Source organism: Acanthopagrus latus, chromosome 19, assembly GCF_904848185.1.
Source record: "Acanthopagrus latus isolate v.2019 chromosome 19, fAcaLat1.1, whole genome shotgun sequence".
In the NCBI taxonomy this organism is placed as follows: Eukaryota; Metazoa; Chordata; class Actinopteri; order Spariformes; family Sparidae; genus Acanthopagrus; species Acanthopagrus latus.
Genome location: NC_051057.1, coordinates 16,637,902 through 16,660,082, shown reverse-complemented (window position 1 = coordinate 16,660,082; position 22,181 = coordinate 16,637,902). Strand labels below are relative to the sequence as shown.

The 22,181-nt window shown below is 41.3% G+C and overlaps 1 protein-coding gene across 5 annotated transcripts in view; it reads left to right on the top strand.

Annotated features, from left to right (window-relative positions):
• plxdc2 (plexin domain containing 2) overlaps nt 1–22,181 on the top strand; it is a 77,585-nt gene that overhangs the window by 25,165 nt on the left and 30,239 nt on the right. For all 5 annotated transcript variants that reach the window (XM_037079357.1, XM_037079356.1, XM_037079355.1 and 2 more), the window contains 3 exons: nt 8,458–8,604; nt 11,833–11,902; nt 19,025–19,147. In XM_037079357.1, the coding sequence (XP_036935252.1) occupies nt 8,458–8,604; nt 11,833–11,902; nt 19,025–19,147 (340 nt within the window). The remainder of the gene's footprint in view (nt 1–8,457; nt 8,605–11,832; nt 11,903–19,024; nt 19,148–22,181) is intronic.

The following is a 22,181-nucleotide window of genomic DNA, read 5'->3' as shown; positions in this document are numbered from 1 at the left end:
GAGGTTTTGGTACAAGTTTGCTGAACAATAGCGAGTTCAGTGAAGTTGTTACTCTTTTATTTTGGAGAGGCAGACCAGATGTTTTTGTTTAACCACAGCTGCCCCAAAAATGACTTGTTGTAATGGAATTGTTTGACATCATAGAAAAATACACTCAGCTGCCATGAGCGAGTTCAATATCAGTTCAATATGAACCAACAGCCAGGAGTTGGTTAGCTTAGTTTAGCACGATGACTGGAAACAGGGGGAAACAGCTCAGCCAAAGTCTTGTTATCACTACAAAATTTAGGACTGGAGGGAAATAGTTTAACCTCCTGTAGAACTACAAAACATTTTTAAACAAATTAAATATAACATGTGAGCTTTAGAAGTGTGTCTTTTTTGCTAAGCTAAGCTAGCTGACAGCTGGTTTTCACTTCATATTTACCACACACAATAGAAAATGGTATCAAGTTTGTTACTAAGTTACTAAAATAAACGTATATGAAAGATCCAAACAGTATTTTTGAACAATGCTAAGTTGTTTAAGGTGGTGGTGGAGGTGGTGTAACAGGGTGAATCACTGTTAAATCCAAACTGTTTAAATTTCCATAAATCAGATTTCCACTTTTGTGGACCCGAAGAAATCTCTTCATCTCCTTCACTGTCTTTGCTTTGCGGTCAGTCTGTGTTTGGGCTAACTGGTGCCATAATGTGAGTCTGAAACAATAGATCCATCTCACCTCGACATGCAGGTTTATAACAGTGGCCTTAATGGCAGACTGTCTGACGCCTTGCATGACTCTAACTCACTGTATCGGCTCTCTGGATCATTAACCCAGATTAAACAGCCTCTCGGCTAAAGGTGTCTCCAAGTCACTGTGAGGTTTAACAAGGGTGGAACAAGCTGTGGGAACGACTCAGCACTACTGAGTTCAGGCCAGTCTCATTACTGTTTCTTTTATTCAGGAAAGGCAGGAGAGTTTGTGCTCGTCCAGACACGCTGACAGAAATGACTTGCGGCTGTCAATGGTTGTATTTTTGTTGTGTGTTTTCTGCCAAAGTGCTGCGTCAGAGCTTTTTTCTACCTTTTCTAGGGTGACACTTTCATAATCCCAGCTACTTGTGGAGTGTTTTTTCTGTGTGATATAATTCTCAGTGAAATAATTCAAATGTGTACTTTTTCTAATTCTATTGTAATTTCCAATTGTGCACAATTAGATGGGAAATAAAACCCATGAAGTTCAGCATTACTGTATGAATCTTCATATTATTCCAAAGTAATATATAAAGTAGGCACACTGAGGATTATCCAGGCCAAAGTCTGAAACCAAAAGTATTTAGTATTTAGATACTGACAGTGAAGGTCCTTTTGTTGTTTTCCAAGTTTGAGGGAAATATGACCATTTCACTGACCTCAAAAGAAAAGAAATCAGTGCAGAATAATTGCCAAATCACTGTGAAAAGCTATTTCCAAAGTATCATCACTGTTTGTTATTTTTATACACATATAAAGACGGTTCCATTTTTTGGAATTGGGTGAACTATTCTTCTACTCTATCAGAAAACATTATATCAGTGGTTCATACTGACAGGATGGCACTGCTTCAACAACACAATCTCCTTATTCATCTCAGTGTGAGCGCTGCATTAGCCAAGCTGAAGGCTGCAGATACTGAGGGCTCTGGGAAATCTAAATACAGGGTCGTCAAGCAAAAGAGGCCTAACTATGGAAGCCCTAAACATTCATTCATATATTTTATTTCCTCTGTTTTCCCATGATAACGAGATAATTTTCTGAAGATCTCAAGATAAGGAAACTTTGTTTTCCCATGATTACGAGTTAATTTCGTTTGTTTTCCCGAGATAACAGGATAATTATCTCGAGATCTCGAGATAACGAAACTTTGTTTTCCCATGATAACGAGATAATTTCATTTTTTTCCCTGAGATACCGAGATAATTATCTCAAGATTTTGAGATAAGGAAACTTTGTTTTCCCATGATGAGGAGTTAATTTCATTTGTTTTCCCAATTAACTTATCATGGGAAATCAAAGTTTCGTTATCTCAAGATCTCGAGAAAATTATCCCGTTATCTCGGGAAAACAGAGGAAATTAACTTGTTATCACGGGAAAACTGAGGAAATAAAATATATGAATGCATGGCCGTTTAGGGTTTCTGTACATTTAAGTTTTGTTGAAAGGCATTATACCGGCCACTCACTCACATACAAGTGTGCATTCTTTGTTTAGAAACTGAAGGGCTCGAGAGTAATGCTGTCCCATTGGCCGAGCGCTGATTACCACAGAGTGCATCGGCTACTCAGTGTGAGGCCAACACAAAATCAGAGGCATTAAAATCTGAAAGGACCCTTCACCCATTCACCTTTTTTTTTCTTAATGCTACATTATGAACAACAAGACTTTGCCGGAATCAGCAGGTGAGGAGCTAATTAGCTGCTAGCTGTTAGCACTCAGTGGGCAGCACAGTCCTGCAGTGTGTTTGGTTAACGGAGCTAACAGCTAACATAACTAATAGCTTACATCGGAGCTAAACATAGGTCAGGACTGACAGTGTAAAAAGTCAACAGCAATTTAATGTGACAACACGACAAGTGTGACCAATGAATGCACTGTGGATTGGTGGTAGTGGTAGCCAGAAATTCTATTACTTAACAAATATAACAACAGGAGATGATAAAAACAAAGTAAGGAAATACCGTTTTTGATTTTGGGATGGTTTAGTTTCTTTTTGGAATAGTTAAGAGAGTTTTCTAGGATGGTTTCAAGACAGTGGTGAAAAAAGGACATGCTGATTTTGTTGCAACAGAATGCAAGATGTGTAGGATGTAAATGCGTGTACATTTGGTGATTGTTGGATGAAATAATTGCCACGCTGGTGTCTCTGCAAGTTTGTAAAATCTGTACTGTAAAAACTTGCTATTGTATTGCCCAGACGAGACTTCTTTTACTAGTTAATCTTTAGTGCTATTTCTGGTCTGAACACCTGCTTAGTCCTGAGATCACCTGAGAACTCTTGCCTGCATACCACGCAAGCCGACATGTGGCCCTGACCTTCGAGGTTCGGAAACTACTTCAGAGGTCTCTCACAGCTGTCAGGTGGCACCGTTTTAAGTCCAGTCTTTATGAGGAGTGTAAACAAACCACGAAAACACATTTCCAGAAGACATGTGGAAGCCACTCGGACGATAAATTGCTCCTTTTTTTCTAACCCTGTGTCATATTTTGCAATAGGAGTCGACACAGCAAGTGAAGCCAAGAGAGACACATAACTCGTCATGTTCCCTCTGAAATAATGGGTACATTTGATGATTTCATTTTCACGACCTGGCTGTTTCCTATCTACAGTAAAGTACAGCCTGTCCTGATAACGTAACCACTGTCGGACATGTCGGGCTGCCAGTGTAAGCATGCAGTATATTGGTGCTGTGGGGTACTGTTTGTATAGCTTGCTTTGATGTGTAGTTATACGAGTGTAGTTTATGGGGAAGCTCAGGAAGTTCTTTGGGGGTTACATGCTCCACTACATTCACTGTTTATTTGTGTTATTTCTTAAGGGAGAGGATTCACACAGCGAGGCAGCAAGCTAATTTTCATTACCTCCCTTGATTCCCAGTGCTGCTTTTACCCTCACGAGCTCCATATTCACAACCTGCCATGAATGCAAATGAGGTTTTTTTAGGTCTTTTTCTCCCTCTGTTTGTTTTGTGTCTCACTTTGTCAAGTTTGTTAAAAGATTCCCAGCGGATGATGTGTTTTGGAAAGAGATGTTTACTGTCTGTAGGTTACTGAGTGTTTACTCTCTCTAATGCATCTCAGGCAGCTGCTCTGCAGATGAACCTGAAGTTGTTTAAATGTTCTGTGCGAGTCCGGGCTGCTTCAGCCTGTAACTGTCTGGCTGAGTTTTTTTTCTCAATGGGTCTGCCAACATGTTGGTTTGCAGTCATTTCTGGCGATGAGCAAAGACAGCAAGGGCGGTGAATTTGTGTTATGTTCTCACTTAACCCAGGAGACTGCTTGCAAATCCTGTTCATGAGATCTACAGCCAAAGACTAGAAGAGCATTTAAATTATAGATCAGGTGTCTGGATTCACCTCAGACTACTCATACATTTTATTCTGTACAAATTTTCTGAATTATGCAACAATAACATGCTGACACATAAATATTTATCCAGGTGAAATGCTTTTTTTTTTTTTACCCCTTTTGCTTTCTTTTTGAGCATTTCAATGAATCATTAACAGTGGAAAATGTAGTAATTTCGATGAATACTAAAGGTCATGATAGTTCCTCTTGGTTCTGAGGAAGCTGAACCAGGACCCGTCACACTGGTTCCTTATTATACTCAGGTGAGGTTGAGCCTATAAGCTCGGGATCACATATTGATGATTGATTCTCTTCCTCTGCCAACATTGTTCATACAACTTTAATGAGCGTGCTGTTCTCCAGAATCTGTGGCCTGCTGTGCATTTAGAGATGTGTCTGGTGGAGCAGCGTTTCTGCCTGCTGCTCCCCAGTAATCAGCACGAGTGACGAGTGAATTTTAAATCCTTAATTACGCCTCTTTACGGTGGATCAGACAAATCTGGCATCTTTGTTCTCCATACACCTGCTTGTGATTGTTCAGGAGAATGCTTCAACTCTGTTTTGCTGTGAAGCTCCAGAAACCTTGCGTGGACTACGGCACTACACCTAACTTTCAACATGCACACGTGGTTTTGGTTTCCCGCATTTGTTTTGTATTAGGTCCAACATACAAGATGATACTTACTGTTATTATCCATACTCCTATTAAAAGGCATCAGATATTTGTTCCAGTGTGTTGATTCGCATTCTTTAGTTTCACCACAAACTCACGGCCAGCACTATCAAGCTACTGAGACTGGAGGAGATGGAGCGTAGCGCTGAATAATGGATCACAGGTATTATCAGCCGATGAAGAGCTGCACACTTGAGCGATGACGCCTTTTTTACTGCTTTTATTTTTTTAAAAAAAAACAGGCCGCAGTCTGATTCTACTGTGTATTCTCTTCTCCGTGCGTGTTTTGTAGTGACTTAGGAAAAAGAAGTCTGTGGAGGCTGACATGCGGCTTAGTCCCAACATATTGGAACATTTATTCAAAGCTCAAGCGCTCCTTGTGCATACATGAAATTGTATTTCCTCAGGACGAGAGACATGGTTGCAGTTGAGGGGATTACGGCTTCCTTTTATTTTTCTGAAGAACATTAGCGAATCACAGCCACGGCTAAGTTTTCAATAGCGGCTTTAAAAAAACATTTCGTAACATCTTATTTTCTTTTAAGTAAAACACCAAGAATAATCTCATAAAGGCGAAGCGATAAATTCCTCTATTCACGGTCTCCTCTGTGTTAAAGAGCCATTCAGAGTTGAAAACATGTTGGCACAGGATATTTAGGTCTCAGTATAATGCAATATTGATGCGGTGGGCAACCGGGTAAATGCCTCAGACAGAGATGGGAGTGAATGTGGAATGAATCTTTCCAACAGTTTGTTTTTGTGCTCTGGAGGCAGAAAATGGTCCATTATTGGCAACAATGTGCACGTTCTCCACCTCTATCTTGTCATAGTTACGATGAAAATGTGTCAGGGTCTTACTTGTCCTTTACTCTCACTCGTTCATCACATGTCCATCTTTTCTCCATTAGCCTTATTTGAGCTTCAGGCATCTTCATTGTCTCTCAGGGTCAAATAGAACTGAGTCCAATACAGTACAATACTGTATGTATCCAAAATGCAGACCAAAACACATGCAACATACAGAATATATAGAATTGTCTGTCTCATGTTCAACATATTGCATTGGTTTGCATTAGCAATTTATTACATTTGTATACATTTGTGTTATTGTAAGAAGTTCCTTTTTGTTGATATCCTGATTGGATGTAGGTGAAGTTTTGTTAATCTCAGTGGTTTTAGTGCTATAGGACTATTGATAACACCCTAAGGAAAATTAAATGAGAAGGACCACATGCCAGACATCGGTGGTCGCGATACCTTTAAATAGCAGAAGATATATATATATATATATATATGTATAAGGATATATGTTTTTCAACAGGACAAGCCAAGGAAAGCAGTGAAGTTCAACAATCTGACAGATTTTTGTGGCCCTGGTAGTCAGCTGGACAACGAAAGGGAGAATGATCGGTGTGGCTGCATAACCATACAGTTTAATCACTCCTTGCAAGAGACATGAATTCGCTATGCATTTCAACTGTATGTTTACATTTAGGTTTGTGAAGTAAATTGAGTGGATAGGGCAGATTGCGAGTTTTAGTTTCCCTGGTAAACAGATCGACCACTTTGGCTGCCGCAGCTGTAGTTTCTCCAGGGTTGTTAGGTAGAGCGAGCGAGGCTGATGGGTTTACCCAGAGACACCATTACTGCAAAGAGCAGCTCGAGAGGATGAGAGACCTTAGAGAAGCAAGAGAAGGCCAGAGAGAGAGAGGTCAGAGGGGTCAGTGTGTTTACCTGGGAATGTACAGGTAATAAACCACTGTATCAGAATTGCAAGAAAAACATAAACAAGCAGAGCTACTGAGTAGGGCAGGTCTTACAAGAAGTCCAGAAGGATCCTGTGACACAGTTTACTCTGCAGGCTAATAGGGACGTGGGTGCTGGTACTTGGATTGATTCTTTGAAATTTAATTTTAAATTCATTATAATGACTCCATGTTTTGTGAATCTGCTTTTGTCGAGATGCTTTCTGTTCTCGACCTTTTTTAAAATGTTAATACGCTTGGAGCCCATCTGTTCTTGTCAATAGTGCCAATAAAGTCTATTCAAAACAGAATCGTGCAGTAGCAAACTTCACACCAAAGTTTAGTACCAGGATTCACTTGCTGGCACATTTTGGCACAAATTTGCCTGATTTAAAGAAACAGTACCATCATCCCACAACCTCCACCTTTGTGTCTGTGTGTGTGTGTGTGTGTGTGTGTGTGTGCACCCTGCACTCTGTTTGCTGTGGTCCTGTCCACCTACACCCATCTGGACGATGGCATCCTGCCCACCTTCTCCTTCACTCCCCCCCCGAGGGGAGGAACAGCCAGCTGGCCTCTCTCACCTCCGAGGAGCCTCTATCTCCCTCGATCCTTCTCCACAAGACCCAAAAAACATCTTGTGCTGATTAGGATGAAGCTTTACAGCCTTGCATTTGTGCCTACTCCGTTTACAAGCGCCCTTGTTTTCTATTCTGAAAGTAATGTGCTGACTAAGGCTGCCTGCAGGGGCCGTTTTCCCTGACATGATTTGTCTGCACTTTAAGCCGCGATGAAAGGCTTCTGGCAATGTTTGTTTAAATCTACAAATTAATCAAAAGTAACACCACCTACGCCGCTGAACTCCATTTGCAATTTCTGATATTCATCAATCCCACAGAGGCTTTTGCTAAACCAGAAACATTATCTCACTGTCTTCTATTCCAGGCTGATTATTGTGTAGAGGCATTAGATTATAACTCTCTGAGGGAAATATGAATCCTTGAAGCAAAACGAGCTGAACGGGGAAGGATGGCGCTTTAATTAATGTTTGTCTCGTGGCCTTTTGACAACCAAAGCGCAGTAGCTCAGAATAATACCGCCCGTATATCAAAGTATCCACGAGGCTGTGTGAGTTCCTATTAGAGAGATCACAGCGAGACGTCGCGTGTACACTTCCCTGACGCCCCATCCAGCAAAACATTAACTTTAACAGTGTTTTAGATAAAAGGCCCAGCTGTAAGGTATCTCGTTAGACCCGCCGGGGAAGCGACAAGCAATAGGAAGCGCACAACACGAGAGCATTTCTTCCTGATTCTGCACAGGAAACAATAAAAGCAGACAGGCCGCTCCCACATGACTAATAAAAGTCCATGAATGTTTCTGTTATAAAAAGGCAATCCTGACTGTGCAGTCTGGTACAAGCTTTTAAAGACTGGAAAAGGTCGATTGTTTGTTTTTTTTTTAATTTGATTAGTGGACTTTAAAACCACTCTGTGTGCTGATTGTGCTAATTAAAAACCTGGGAGCTGAATAACAGGACGAAGAGAGTGCACATGCACGCAAGCACGCATAATGGGAATGATTGTATTGTAACATAATTCAATTGAGCGGGTAATTTGTTCTGCAGCTAAATTAAAAATATATATTGATTTTCCATTCGAAGAAGTTTTGTGTTTGGGTTTAATTTTCTTTTAGAAACACTTGCATGGACTTTGATTTGCAGCAGCTTATAGGAACACTGAGCCACAGGACGTATTTACAAATAGATGTTTATATATTCTGCACACGGTATGCTGAATAACAAGAGCAGCTTTATTCACAGAGCAACACAGCAATATCCACTCTCTCCTTAAAGCTGTATCACTTCTAAATAACTTTTGTTGTGCTACGCTCTAATATCGAGACAATCACGTCAACTCACAGGATGCACTTTGTTTTGTCACTTCTACAGGAGGACACAGATCACGACTACTACACGTCCAAATCATACGGCCCGTCCGATCAGATGAGCAAGGACTTGTGGGTAAATATCGACCAGATGGACAAGGGCAAAGTGAAGATTCACGGGATTCTGTCCAACACACACAGACAGGCAGCGGTAAGTTGGCATGAGAGGAGATTTCTTTGGTGTTTTAGGAAGCGTATGAGGTGCTGCTCTGATTTCTTTTCCGTGAATGTTTGTTCAGTTGTGAGCTAACTCAGATTCAAATATACCAAAATTCTTTGGGGGCTGTTGCTTATCATCATTAGCTTAGCTGCAGCTCAATCTAAAGTTTAAGATATGAAGGTGTTGCTGATTAGGGCTGCAACTGATGATTATTCTCATTATTTTTTATGGATTTTTTCTCAAATAAATTCAGAAAATAGTCAAAGAAAAAAATTGTTCATGTTAACTTTGCAGAGACCAAGATGATGGTTTCACATGTCTCATTTGCAAGATTTAATATGCTGTGTTTCCAGTGTATTATCATGCACAATTCAATGTATCACATTAGGAAAGATTGGTAAAAATGGCATAATTACAAAATACTTCCTCATTTTTGAATAGGTTTCGTTCTTGGTTGATGTGGTTTTCCCCTTTTCTGGAAAAATCCCTGGCATGCTAAATCGATGATTATTCAGAAGTTCTCAGAATAAGTTCTGACTTGGCAAATGTCAAACTCAAATGACTGATCAGCTGTTTTCACTCTGAGAGGAGAGGAAGAAGGTACTCTGTTTGCTGTTTTCTTAAGATTACAATTCCCTGACTAATAAACACATTTCCCTCTAAAATGACGGAGGCAATTGGTTTCATTTCTTCCTTTTCTTTGAGGTTTATTGGCAGGTTGACAAACAGCTGGTTTTGTTTCTGCTTTGCAACCGCTCCTTTTCTACTTATCACATCCATGTGACCATAGCCAATACAGCCAGTTTTGTTTATTTGCTCCAAATCAGTTGATGGAAGCATTTTTTTTTTCTTTTTGTGGCAAAAGTTTGCTTCAAATTCGCTTGACGATCAGATGGAAACACTTCTACAAGTAGAAGCACGAATGAGAACATTTTTGTGGTGGTTGAAAAAAAAAAAAAACGCCCTGTGTCCCTGCCCAGACACACCTGATTTATATAAATGGCTCATTATCAGCTGCTGCATGAGCTCCATGTTGAGCTGATCATTTGCATCAGTTGTGTTGGAGCAGGGAAACGTCTAACACATGCCGGACACGGGGCCCAAAGAAACAGGTTTGAAAAGCTAAAACGATTAGAATTGACTTTGCTATAGGATCTTATCAGATAACTTCATCATACACGTAGTTAAGCCGGTGTTGATTTGCTGTTGATTTGATGTCGTGCCAGTTTTCAACACAGAAAGCCAAACTCAGCTGTATTTTAAACCAGGAGTTTAGCTGAACTTGATCTTGACTGCAGCTAAGCAGCAACAGCCCCATTAGTCGAGTGGAGTTGTGCCGTTTCAGCTTTTTATTATTATACCAATCTGCATTTGCGAATCTAATCCTTTTACACCTATCACAATATGCCCTCTAGCCAGTTACTTTTGCCACTAATTGGGCTCAAAGAAAGACAGAAAGCCGACAAAACAAAGAAGAGATTTGTTTTACTCAGTCTTTTTGTGCACTGTGTTACTGACTTTGCTGTGAACTTATACCCACAAGCCTCAGCGACGGTTGGCCATAGACACAAATAAATTACTTTAAAGCTGAGAAATAAAAGAAGTCTTAAAAGCTTCTCTGAGTGAAGGCTCCCCTCCCTCGACCTCTCTACGAGCAGGTGACCCATGTGAGGAACGTACTGATGGAGTCACGCAAGGTAGCAGCAGACTGACTGGAGGGACGGAGGCAGAATGGCAGCAGGGCAGTCAAAGACTTGCAAAGAAAAGACAAGGCATCCAGGGCGAACAATAGCAGGCCAGGAGATAGAATAGAGTTCCACATTGTGCATTCTGCTCCTCTACTTTCAGTCATGCAATGATGGATCGAACAACGCAGGCTATTCTATTCCAGCCACAGACTCGGCCAGGAGGCGAGCTTTTTCTTCCAAATAGTCCAGGAGGGATGTGGGAGGTTCCTCTTGACTTTTGCTTAAATAATCAATACGGGAGTTTTCCAACTCAGTGGACCAGCCAGGCAACGCAGAGTCAAAAGGCGAGATGGAAATCTTGGCTGTATAATTTCATTGAGAGATTGCAGCGAAAACCATCTGTGCTGAAATTTACCCACCGTGTCAGCAGACTAACATTTAAATAAATAGGGTTTATTATGATGGCAGTTTAAAGTCCTGAGAAACTACGTAAAAGCTCTTGAGTGCTGGATGCTGGAGCTGGGTTTTTTTTTTGGGGGGGGTAGCTTCCATGTTCCTTCCTGGCACTGCCGCCTGCCAGAGACGCTGAAAGGAACTGAGCCAATGAGGTTGTAAAACAAAACACAGCCGCAGAGGTCAACTTCATCACAGTGTTGTAGAAATGTTAAGCTCTGGATCGGCTGTATAGTCTGCGAGATTTAGTGTGGTTTGCCACAGGATTACTCCGCCCACACGTAATCTAGGCTCATGTATAATAGTTGCATGTTTACAGTGGACTGTACCCTCCATAACATCTTCTGGCTGTGGTGCAGTGTGGCTGTAGTTTACTTTTGTTAATGGGTAAAATAATGAATACTTTAAAAACATAATTTGCGGTGATGCACTTGAGCAGTTTGTTGTTCATTTGGTCCAAGAGAAACCTTGAATCGCATTTTATTGGGTGTAAATTCCCACCAACAGGCAGAACTTTAAGAAGTATGGAAGCCCAATTCTGCTGGGAAAAATAAAAATAAAAAAAACCAAGGAGGAGGAAAAGTCAGGAATGAAACTGAATGAAACTGGCCAGGGTCAAGCTGAGTGCCATCTAAAGCAGGTATTATGTCTCCCAAGAAAAGGTACACAGTATTATGTCAATAGGTATTTACCCATGAATGCTGTTAGACGTTCTGTTGCTGTTTTGTTCCTCATGAATAACGATGAACCCAGTGTTGTTATACAATGATCTTATGAAAATTGGGTATTTTACTTTTTGAACTAATATGTAATAAAGGTCATATGCAAATATATTTTCACCACATTTAAATTCTCCTTTAGATCTGTATTTTTGATTTCTACTCAAATGACACCCACACCCTCACAAAGCAGAGCCAATCTGGCACACAGGGCACCTTTTGTATTTTCTCTGCACAATTGTGATCGTCTGATCTAAATCCCCTTGGTTTTTTTAAAGATGAGAAACAGTCTTTTCTCTGATCCTCCTCTTACCTCTATCTTTCTGACCGGGGTCATCTGTCTGTTTTTCCCCTCACAGAGAGTTAATCTGTCCTTCGATTTCCCTTTTTATGGACATTTGCTGCGTGAAATCACAGTGGCGACTGGTGGTAAGTGAACACTGTTCTTGGTCTCTGTTTTCTCAGCAGTAGTTATAACTGTTGTTGTTGGATATACTGTGTGTGCTTGGCATTTCTTACTGTACACAGACTGTTTTTTTATTGCTGCTGGATTTAGGAGGGAATGTGGTAAGATTTATGAAATGAGTCTGGCGCAGGAAGACCTTTATGAAATGGAGAAGAAAAAGAGAGAGAGAAGTGCATTCTGGTACTCGGTGTACCTGTGAGTAGGGTGGCGACTGTACAAAGACATCTCATCTCCAAATACAGCAAGGAAATCAAACAATGAGTTATTACTTTTATCTCTGGGAAATTACATCAGAAGATTTCGGGTTGCAAAAGGCTCATCTGGCACAAAACCACAGTACAAAACCGCCGACAACACTCTGCCAGCCAAGCAGTCGGCCTGATACACGACCATTTACAGCCCTCACCTCTGTGGGATAGTCTGCTAGACGAGGGGGGGATTAGAAAAAACAAACCACTCCCAACGCTCAGTACCACCAACTCCACACCAGACTGAACTGGAAGAGAAACCAGACTGATGGGTTTGGACTGGAAACAGGAGTCCCACTGCCAAGGCAGCCCAGCACACCCTGATAGACACGGATAAGGAGGTGGGGGGGCATCAGGAGGTGTGTGTGTGTGTGTGTGTGTGTGTGCGTGCGCGTGTGTGTGTGTGTGTGGGTTGGACACGTGACTCGGCAGACGTGTTTGCCAGAGTGTGCAAAGCAATTTTCCACTTGAGTCTTGACGGCGAAACCACAACACCCCAACCAGCTATTATCACATCAAAGACTAAAGCTCTGCTCTTACCCAACTATTCCAGAGATGTGCTGCATTTACTGCTGCTGGAAAAATAGAGGGATGTCTCTTATCGTCGTTATCATCGCTGTCTCGTTTTGATCCTACATTACTGGCAAAGTTGGCGTTAGAAACGTGCCAGGGCGACGGTGTGGAGGGATGGACAGGCTCAGAGGACGCTAGCACAGAGGAGATAACAAGAATTTGAATTCCTTCAGACAGAGATGGAGGGAAGGGACCGGGGAGGAGGAGGCGGCGGCTATCTGCCTGCCGCAGGCCTCTGGGGCTTTGTGTCTGAGACGCCCTCCTCATATCCCCCCTTCCAGTCAGCTCGTCCTCCTCCTCTCCCCACTGGTCCGTCTTTTCTCCCATCTTTCATTACTGCCAGAAAACGGCTCTAAAAACCATATCTACATATTAAATTTGAATTTAAATATTGATTCTTTATATTACCTGTGCTTAAACCCTGCAGCCGTTACAATCACACAGGACAGAACAGTCACTGTCTCAATGGTGCAGCAGCCACTTTAACGATGTGGGCAACAAGATGGAGCAGGCTCGCAGCCTCGTCAAACATGTGAGGTTTAAGTCCACCTTTATGTGTTTTACATGCAGTAAAGTAGAAGTTACACTGCAAAATGTATCTATAGTGAGAAGTAAGTTGGCTGCTATGAGTCCTCAAACCTGATTCAAAAACAAATCAACTTGCTGCAAGTTGTTTTTTTTTTTTTTTTTACAAAAGGACCGAGAAATACTGTAACTGAGACTGAGATTTGAATAAGGAACAGGTAAAAACGATCTGTTTCTTGCCTTTTGAGATACCAAAGGCTCACGTCGAACAACAAATGGCGATTGAAATGTGTTTTTGTGCACAGTTGAAATCATACTCAAGCAACTTTGGCACCCTCCAGTGTGAGGCTGAGGCTATTATTTAAGTAATTGATTAGTTCATTGGACAGAAAACAGTCAACAGTCTTTTTAACCAATAAAATTATTTTTTTTATTTCAAGAAAAGTTGTTTCTTACTTCTCAAAATGTGCTAGTTTGTTTTTATCTGTTTTTATATATATTATAACCCTGTGTTGTATAATGACAAATCACCGACAGTCAAGACAGCAGGCGTACTAATGAACTGACAGTAACAGAAATGCCTCCGGTCTGTGTTGAAGAGTGTGTTTGGACGACTCGACATGAATATCTGTGATATACGATCTGACCACCACCAGCTGTTTGGACGACAATCCAGCTGTGGCATGTTGTTTACTGGACCAGCTGTCACACGTTAAAACCAGAATACAAGTACAGATTAAGAATATACATCGTTTTTGTTGATGAAAGCTAAGGCACAGTGTCTCCAAGAAACTGTTTCTAAATGATATATTTTGAAACAATAGATATGTAGAAACATGATGCCTCCTTTATCTGCCATGTTAAGCAACATTCACGTGAAGGATCGGCATATAAACTAACTTTCATATTTGAGATGCCCCTGTTTAATGAATACACAGTTTCATAGAGGCTATTTTAGTTTGAGTTAGGGAAAGATGATCCACCTGTTTTCACTTTCAACCCGTCAATTACAGCAGCTAAGATTGAGGCTGTAGTCACCCATCTAGTTCAGGAGCATAAAGAGTGAGAAAAGTCTGAGTGTGTCACTTGCATAGCTTGGATTATGAGACAGAGTGTAGTATTATCTTTTCCTAACTCTAACCAAGCAGCTTGTTTTTAACAAAGTCGAATCAAGCCAGGATTTTTCCATTTTGGAAAAACATTCCAAAAGTCATAATGTGTCAAACTATGTGACTGTATGTCAGTAGACTTTATTTTGAAAGTCCAAATGGACGTTGTGTATGGCAAACTCAACCGCAGAGCCCTGGGAGTGACAAAGTCAACAGTGACAGTTTCTTGTCTACTAACAACGAACTAAAATGACAATCTCTAACAAACCAAGCTGCTTTTGTTGCCTCAACCCAACCAAACATGGATGCAAACCCATTTCAGCTCAACCACCATAATCCAAACTATTAGGTTTCCCTCAAAACATATCTGACAAAACAAATTAGTTGCGTACAAACACAATATCTGGCCATCTGTGTTGTGACAAGGATGACAACTTTCTGGCTATTTTTGGAACGATTAAGTTTGACATTTTTGTCCAGTCATGGTGGCGATCGCTGCCAATTTCAAGTCTTCCAGTTGTGAAACATAAAGCACACTTGGTTCTGTGTGCCAGAGGATTTTTTGTTTTTTTTTCCTGGATGAGACATAATGGATTAGTTACAGTCTCACTCGGTTTTGTTTTCTATCAATCAGCGATAAAACAAAGAAAAGTAGACATTTCATTTAGATAAAAAAATGCCTGTAGCTTTATTTATGAGACAAAAAGACTGATGTGATCCAGTCGTGGCTCTGAACATCTGTGATAAACAGAAAATATCCTGCAGATTAAACATAGCTCAGGACGAGGGAACAACGATCTTGTCCAAACAAAGTCCAATAAAATGAAGCTTTGGTCTCGTGGGGACTGATGATTCCCGCTCGTGTTTTTCTTGGACACGCGCTGCACATATAAACAGAACTTGAAAAGACCGATCCTGCTCCATCCCAGCCTCCTGAAACCTCTTTCTCTGCCTCCACCTCCTCTCATTTCTTTCTCCTCTTCTATTGTATATCTGTTGTTCCCCCAGGTACCCTCCTCCTCCTCCTCTGTCCAGTCCCCCTTGCGCTGTAAATGACGGCCATAATGAATGAATTGCCTCTCTATTGAGCGCCCCCGCGGCTCTCACCTCTTTAGTGTATTGAGAGGCAGTCTGATTTTCTTTAGCCTGTCAAATAAGTCGTATTGTGTTTGCAGGAGATTGCCGGTAGAGTGCCGAGGCAGCAGCAGCAGAAGTAAAACCCTTCGACACCGGGCATTGTGCGTTTGTCCAGACGTGTGTGTGTGTGTGTGTGTGTGAGGGGATTTCTAGGCTTCCTGGAGTTTTTTTTTTTAAAGTGAAAGGAGAAACGAACAAAGCAGACAAAGGCAGAGATAAGACCGTGTTTGAGGTGGATGTTGGGTAAATATGAGATGGGCTGGAATGTATAGCGGCTGATTCGGGGGAAGTCACTTGTGTCGCCGAACAATCAGATTAAGGACGTGAAAGTGCAGACGCAGCAACACATAACCATGAGAACACCATAAGAGAATGAGCGAACAGCGCGGTTGTGTTTCGGCAAGCAGACTAAACAACCCTGTGTCTTCATTCTCTATCTTCTTTACCTTCATATACCATGACGTCTTATCTGCTGTGCTGCCCTCATGTTCTGGCAACAAAATATGTTATGATCAAAACTGAAAATTAACCACATGTTGGGAGTGCATAACACTATCAACCATAACGGTAACAATTTTTGGGATTATTCGATCACTTGCTGAGAGTGAGATGAGAAGATTGATGCCATTCTCATGTCTGTACAGTGAATAGTAAGTCATAACCAGCTGTCTGTTAGCTTAGCTTAGCATAAAGACTGGAAACAGGTGGTAAAAGGTAGCCTGGCTCCATCCTGAGGTAACAGAATAGAAAAATCCATGTGTTGAACTACTTCGAGCAATAACTTCTTGAAGATTTGTCGCCAAGAAACCAGTAAAGTTATGGGTGGCAGCCATGAACTAGAAACTAAAAACTCTACAGCAGAATCAGGGAAACACAACAGATGACTCAACAAAGACTATTGATCGGAATAGTTTCATCCGGGCTTATGGGGGAAAAAAACATCTTAAAAAAACAGTTCTGGCCACAGTGGCCGGCGGGTCCAGATCATTTTGTGAACGGTGTGATAGAAATAAAAGTAACTGTAACCATGGCAACTCCTATCGAGCCCATAAAGGGCAGAAACTTTTAGCTCCATCACTCCTCTTCCTCGAGGTGGAGTTCTCTACTGTCAGGACTTCACACACCTAAATAAAGTCATATCTTCACTCCCACCTCTTGCCGCTGCTCTCCTCACGGTGAGTGCTGACAGCGCTCTGTAGAGAGCAGGGAGGTCTTTAGGGAAAGATTGATTCCCCTCATGATCTGCTCCTGGTTCCCAAAGTGATAGATGTGTTTTCATAGCCCGCCCACTGTATGAGAAGACATATGGTGACATGAAATGAGGGTTTTATAGGCTTGGCCTCAATGAGACTTTTCCCCAAAATCCCCTTTTCTTTCCGAGTTTTTTCTTCCTATAGACCTCAGGCAGCTACTTTATATACCGTGTTTCTGCTGAACTTCTGCAAAAAAAAAGGCAAACAGACCCTTCCATATGGGAATGATTTCTTACTCTGGGCGGTTCGATGATTTTATACAGCACATTATTGGAAAGAAAATTCCATCTTAAAGACCAAGGGAGGTGAAGGTCTTTTTTCCACATGCAGCTTTTTGATTTAAAGGAATAATTTGATGTTTCAGGAACACACTCACTTGCTTGAGTTAATCCCTGTGCAAATTTATCATTTTTCTCTGCAAGATAAGTGCTGACCAGAGAGCTGGGATGAAGCACTAATGCAGTCAGAGACCAAAAGGCTCTGCACGCTGGCTTCAATTAACATTAATTTAACACTAGATGAAGAGAGGGTTAACTGCACTCACCAGCAGCATTCAGCATCAAGCTTCCCAAATGATGATGAATGTTTCTCTCTCGTGACGTTCAGGATATCAGACACAGGCAGAAAAAAGATTCTCCTCCATTTTCTTGTTTACTGGGGTGACAGGTGATGACTTCCACCGCATCTGATTCATGATTGGTTGTAGAACAAGAAAGCAGCAGTGACAACACCTGCGCTTTTCTGAAAAAGTTCAGATAGCGCTTTGAGATGCTTGCTGCATGGCTAACTGAGCTAAATATTCATAGCTAACAGCTGCTAAAGTTAGCGGTGACTGTAGCGATATGCCTCCCCTGTTTCTTTGGAGTATGAATTTCATATATGGCCAATTCTTATACAATACACCTTTTGGATAATATATACTGTATGTGTTAGAAAGTAAATAAATCAAAAAACAGAACTTTTTACCATCAAATTTTAATTCTGATCGTACTTTCTGTCCAGAAAAGAGCAAATTCTATTGGCTTCTCTGTCACGTATCTGTAGGCACACAAGAAAATAACAGCCAGTCTGTCTGTCAGCATAAAAATCCTGCAATTCTCATCAAGACAAAAGTGGCAACATCAGGGAAAAAATAGATGCCCCCTCTCCCGTCGCAAGAGTAATTTAAAAACATGCACGTCTACTCTTTCCGAGACACCGTCACTGTAAGCGTCTTATTAGTTCTTCAAACTGCTCTTGAGTGGTAAAATATATTGAAAACATGATCATTTCACCTGAATGCCATGTTTTCCCTTTGTTCTGTGTAAAACATGATTTACAGGGTATGTTAAGGTTTGGATATTTTGGCATTTCAGACAAAGCCAGCGGGAGAAACAAAGAGCTGGTGCAAATCTTGAAATAGCAGCCGACTTCTCTCAACTTTGTTGTCAGTGGGGAAATTAAGATGCTGTTTGGTTCTGTTGTCATCGGCACTTTATTTGTTATGCAAAGACTCGTCCCCGGTGATGAATAGTGGGCGTTTTCCCCCCTTTTCTGGAGTCCATTAATAACCGTGTTTACGGGCTGCTAAATGATGCAGCTCCAGTAGGTGTCCACTGAGCACGTCCCTCTCTGCGGAGAGATCTGTTTGTGCCTTGTTGAGCGGCCGAATAAATTGGAAAAGTTAACATAATCCGTTTTTGTCGTCACGGGCTCTTCGTTAGCGTCTATGATTGATGATGTGGAGTAAAAACACACACAGGAGGAAGGAAAGGAGTGCGAAGAGGAGAGTAAATCAGTCAGACTCATAACACCGCCATGATATATAGCTGCTCACTCAGCATATCTTCCTTTAAAGCCCCTCAGATTTTGCCCTTCTGTTTTTCGATCAAAGATAACAGCTCTAATTAATCGCCATTGCTAGCTGAGGCGGCATGCAGCGGGAGGCCAGAGACGGAGGGAGATGGCTGCTGGGTAATGAGCAGCTTTTAACTTTGGACTGGGGGGCAGACGTGTTGTCTTCCTGTGAGATACTGTATCTGATAACATCTTTTATAGGAGGGAGGGAAGGTGGGAGTGGAGGGACGGAAGATGGATGCTTGTTTTTATGAGCTGCTAAAGGGTAAATCCACCTTAAAACACTCAATCACAGCAGGTACAACACTATAAATGATGCAATTAAACAGGAGTTTCTAATGGTGCTCCATTTAAAGTACTGGAAGTTTAAGTTTTAATGTCCCCTCTCTCTTTTTCTTCCTCAGGGTTCATCTACACAGGGGATGTGGTCCACCGGATGCTAACGGCTACACAGTACATTGCTCCTTTAATGGCAAACTTTGACCCCAGTGTCTCCAGAAACTCTACGGTCATCTACTGGGACAACGGTAACAGAAGTTTACGCCTCATATCTCATTTCTGCCTGAATGTGGAGCAGTTGTCTACTTTCTCTCTCTCTCTATGTTTGTCTCTTTTGGCTCCAACCAGCTGTTTATTCTGGTACCGACAGAATTAAATCAGGTCTCGCATGACTAACAGTAATAACTTCCAGAAAATACTGAAACAGTAGTTGCTGCTAGTCAGTAAACTATGCTGCAATGATTTATTGTCAAGCTACGTGACTCATGACACATGCGCCCCATGTAGAGAGGGCAGCAACATTAGCAGCACAGGTTCAACTGCAACCTGTGGCCCTTTGCTGCAGGTCGTCACCTCTCTCCATCTCCCAGCTCCTGCAAAACTCTTTGCTGTTCGATCCAAATAGAAGCTAACAGCCAAAAGAAACAACAAGAAAAAACTAATCTTAACAAAGAATCAGTCAAGCTAGCAAAGTGACCAATATTGTTGAGTGCTCACCAAATTACAAATATCTAACAATGTAGAAGAAATATTTCCTATGTGAGTCTGAAACTCATTTTAACATACAAAGTAGAGAAATACAGTTTTTCAGAAAGGGTTATTAAGTCTGCAGGGACCCTGCAGTAGAAGCTCGTGCTACACACAACACATTAGTCCTGTTAGATAGATGATGTTATACGTTATATTAAAAACAGATTGATAAAAAAGGAAGAAACAACATGATACAGATACTAATGAATGTGCAATGTGTAGTCTAAAATGTTAACAAAGTAACAACAATGACTGACAATATGTAGGAATTATTATATTCCTATATATTAGGAATATAGGAATATTAAATGATGAAGTACCTTTGCTTAAAAAAAGACGAATAAACATATTTTAAGAATTTGTTAGATTGATTTTTCAAAACATCTACTGAATGTATCAATAACACTAAATTCACACAAAGTGGTTGTTAATTTGTCACGTATTGTATATGATCTTTGCATTGATGTAAGGACGTGTCTTGATCATGACTTAACATGTAGTTCCATCAATATGTATCAGTTTTGCAATATTAAATCACATTCACCTTGACAGAGTTCACACAAAATCATTGCAAAATGAATGCACATAATCTCCAGAGGGTGATTCACGGAGAGCTTGGCTTCATCAATGAATTTTTTTTTATTAAACCCTCCATGACCTCTGTGACATCCCCTTAAATTCCTCCTACTGCCTTTAAACTAAATGGATGTCCTTCCTCACTCTCTGTACCTTTGCTTTGCCATCTGTGATGGCTGTTATCTATCATGTCAGTCAGTGCCGTCTGATCCTCTGCTGCACGGTTACTGACCAACTGTGTGACCTTCTGCAGTGGAGCTCATCAGACTTTTAACCAAACTGGCAGCCGATCGATCCTCAGCCCGCCCGCTCCTCAACACACTGTCCATCAGTCAATGTCCTGCCAATACAGCAGAACAACTGTACTGTCTGTTGTGTTGTGTGAGTGTCGCTGCCCCCCTCCATTAGACCGTGAGCAGTTCGATGAGGCGTTCACAGCAGAGTCGTACTGTTTGTTCTCGCCACGGCCTGAAACAGGACTGTGAGAGCTGTGTGAGACTTCACAGACACAGTGGGAAGCTTGGTTGTTTAATTTTCACTTAAAAAAACGTTGCCTTCTCTTGTTAATTAGCGTCCTCTAAATAAAGACTTGAGTTTTTCAAGTGCTGAGAGAAACTGAAGTTTGATAATGAAAGAGGAGTGAAGTGTTGCAGCACCTGACAGATTTGACTGTTGCTGCCAGTGGTGACGGCGCCGCAGTGGTAAAAATACCTCTTAGTCTTTTTGAGACTTTAACACAACTATAGAACTCTGCTCTCACATCCATTCAAAGTACCAGACAAGCATTTATTAAGTCGTACTCATGCATGAATTTTCCTGAAGCAGTTGCAGCACTTTCATCTGATCCTCTTAAAACATTTCATGATAAGGAGTAGAAGGCCTCAAGCCTAAATGTTGCTGTCCATCAGGCCCAGAGGAATCAAAGATCCAATTTACTCTAAGTCACTTCCTGCAACACAGGAAGCCTGGAGAGCTTTAACACACAGAAAAGGTGTAAATGCATCAGAGAAGTGTAACTATGTGAGTGTGTAGTTTGAGGCAGCAGTCATTCGTAGGTTAAGTCCCCTGATATGAAGAAATTCCCCCGTTCCCCAAAGAAATGTGGTGTTTGAAACAGAGGAAAGCTGCTCCATGATTGCAACCATTGACTGTACAAAATATTGACCAACTTCTGGGGCTAGAAATTTGAAAGTGCTTAAAGTCTGCATTTTCTTTTCTAATGGCCAGCTGGGAGTGATTCCACCGGCTGTAAAAACAAGTGGGATTGCATGTAAGATTACGCGCCTGCTTTTCACTTGATTTATTACCCCGATAAATCGTTTCCAAATGAGTTTATGATTTCAATCACTAGTTTAAAGTCTTCTTCTATACAACACGATGTTTGTTTTGTAAGTTATGGTCCCATTTGAATGAAAATAAGCAATAAACCGGGTATGCATTAGGGCGTTGCTACCTTGTGATTGACAAGTCATGATGTGTCGTCAGTGTCCCCTCCACCTCCATCCTTTCATCTAAATAAGGTCACTTCTCTCTCAGAAAAACAGAACAAACAAGATGGACATGGCTGTAATGTCAAACTCGAGACACAAAGCCGAGTTTACGCTTGATTTGGACACAGTGGGTGTCTGAGTGGGTGATAGTTTTCTGTATCGGTGCAATGTGGATATAGTTGGCAGCTACTAGCAAGCTTGTGAAAACAGGATATTGGTATCTTTATTAATAAGCACACTTTTTCTGGAGCATCATCACTTTCCGCTGTGGATCGTGGATGACCGTGATTTGCATGTTGCTCCGGAAAGAAGACGGATGCAATTAGATTTGTGTCCTGTGGATAAAGGAGACACACGATGTGGCTACATGTAAACAAAAGAGTTTTATCTACGAGGCACTTAAAAATGACAAGTGTAAATGGGGCCTCACTGTCATCGCTCTCAGGAACACATGAATGGAACAATG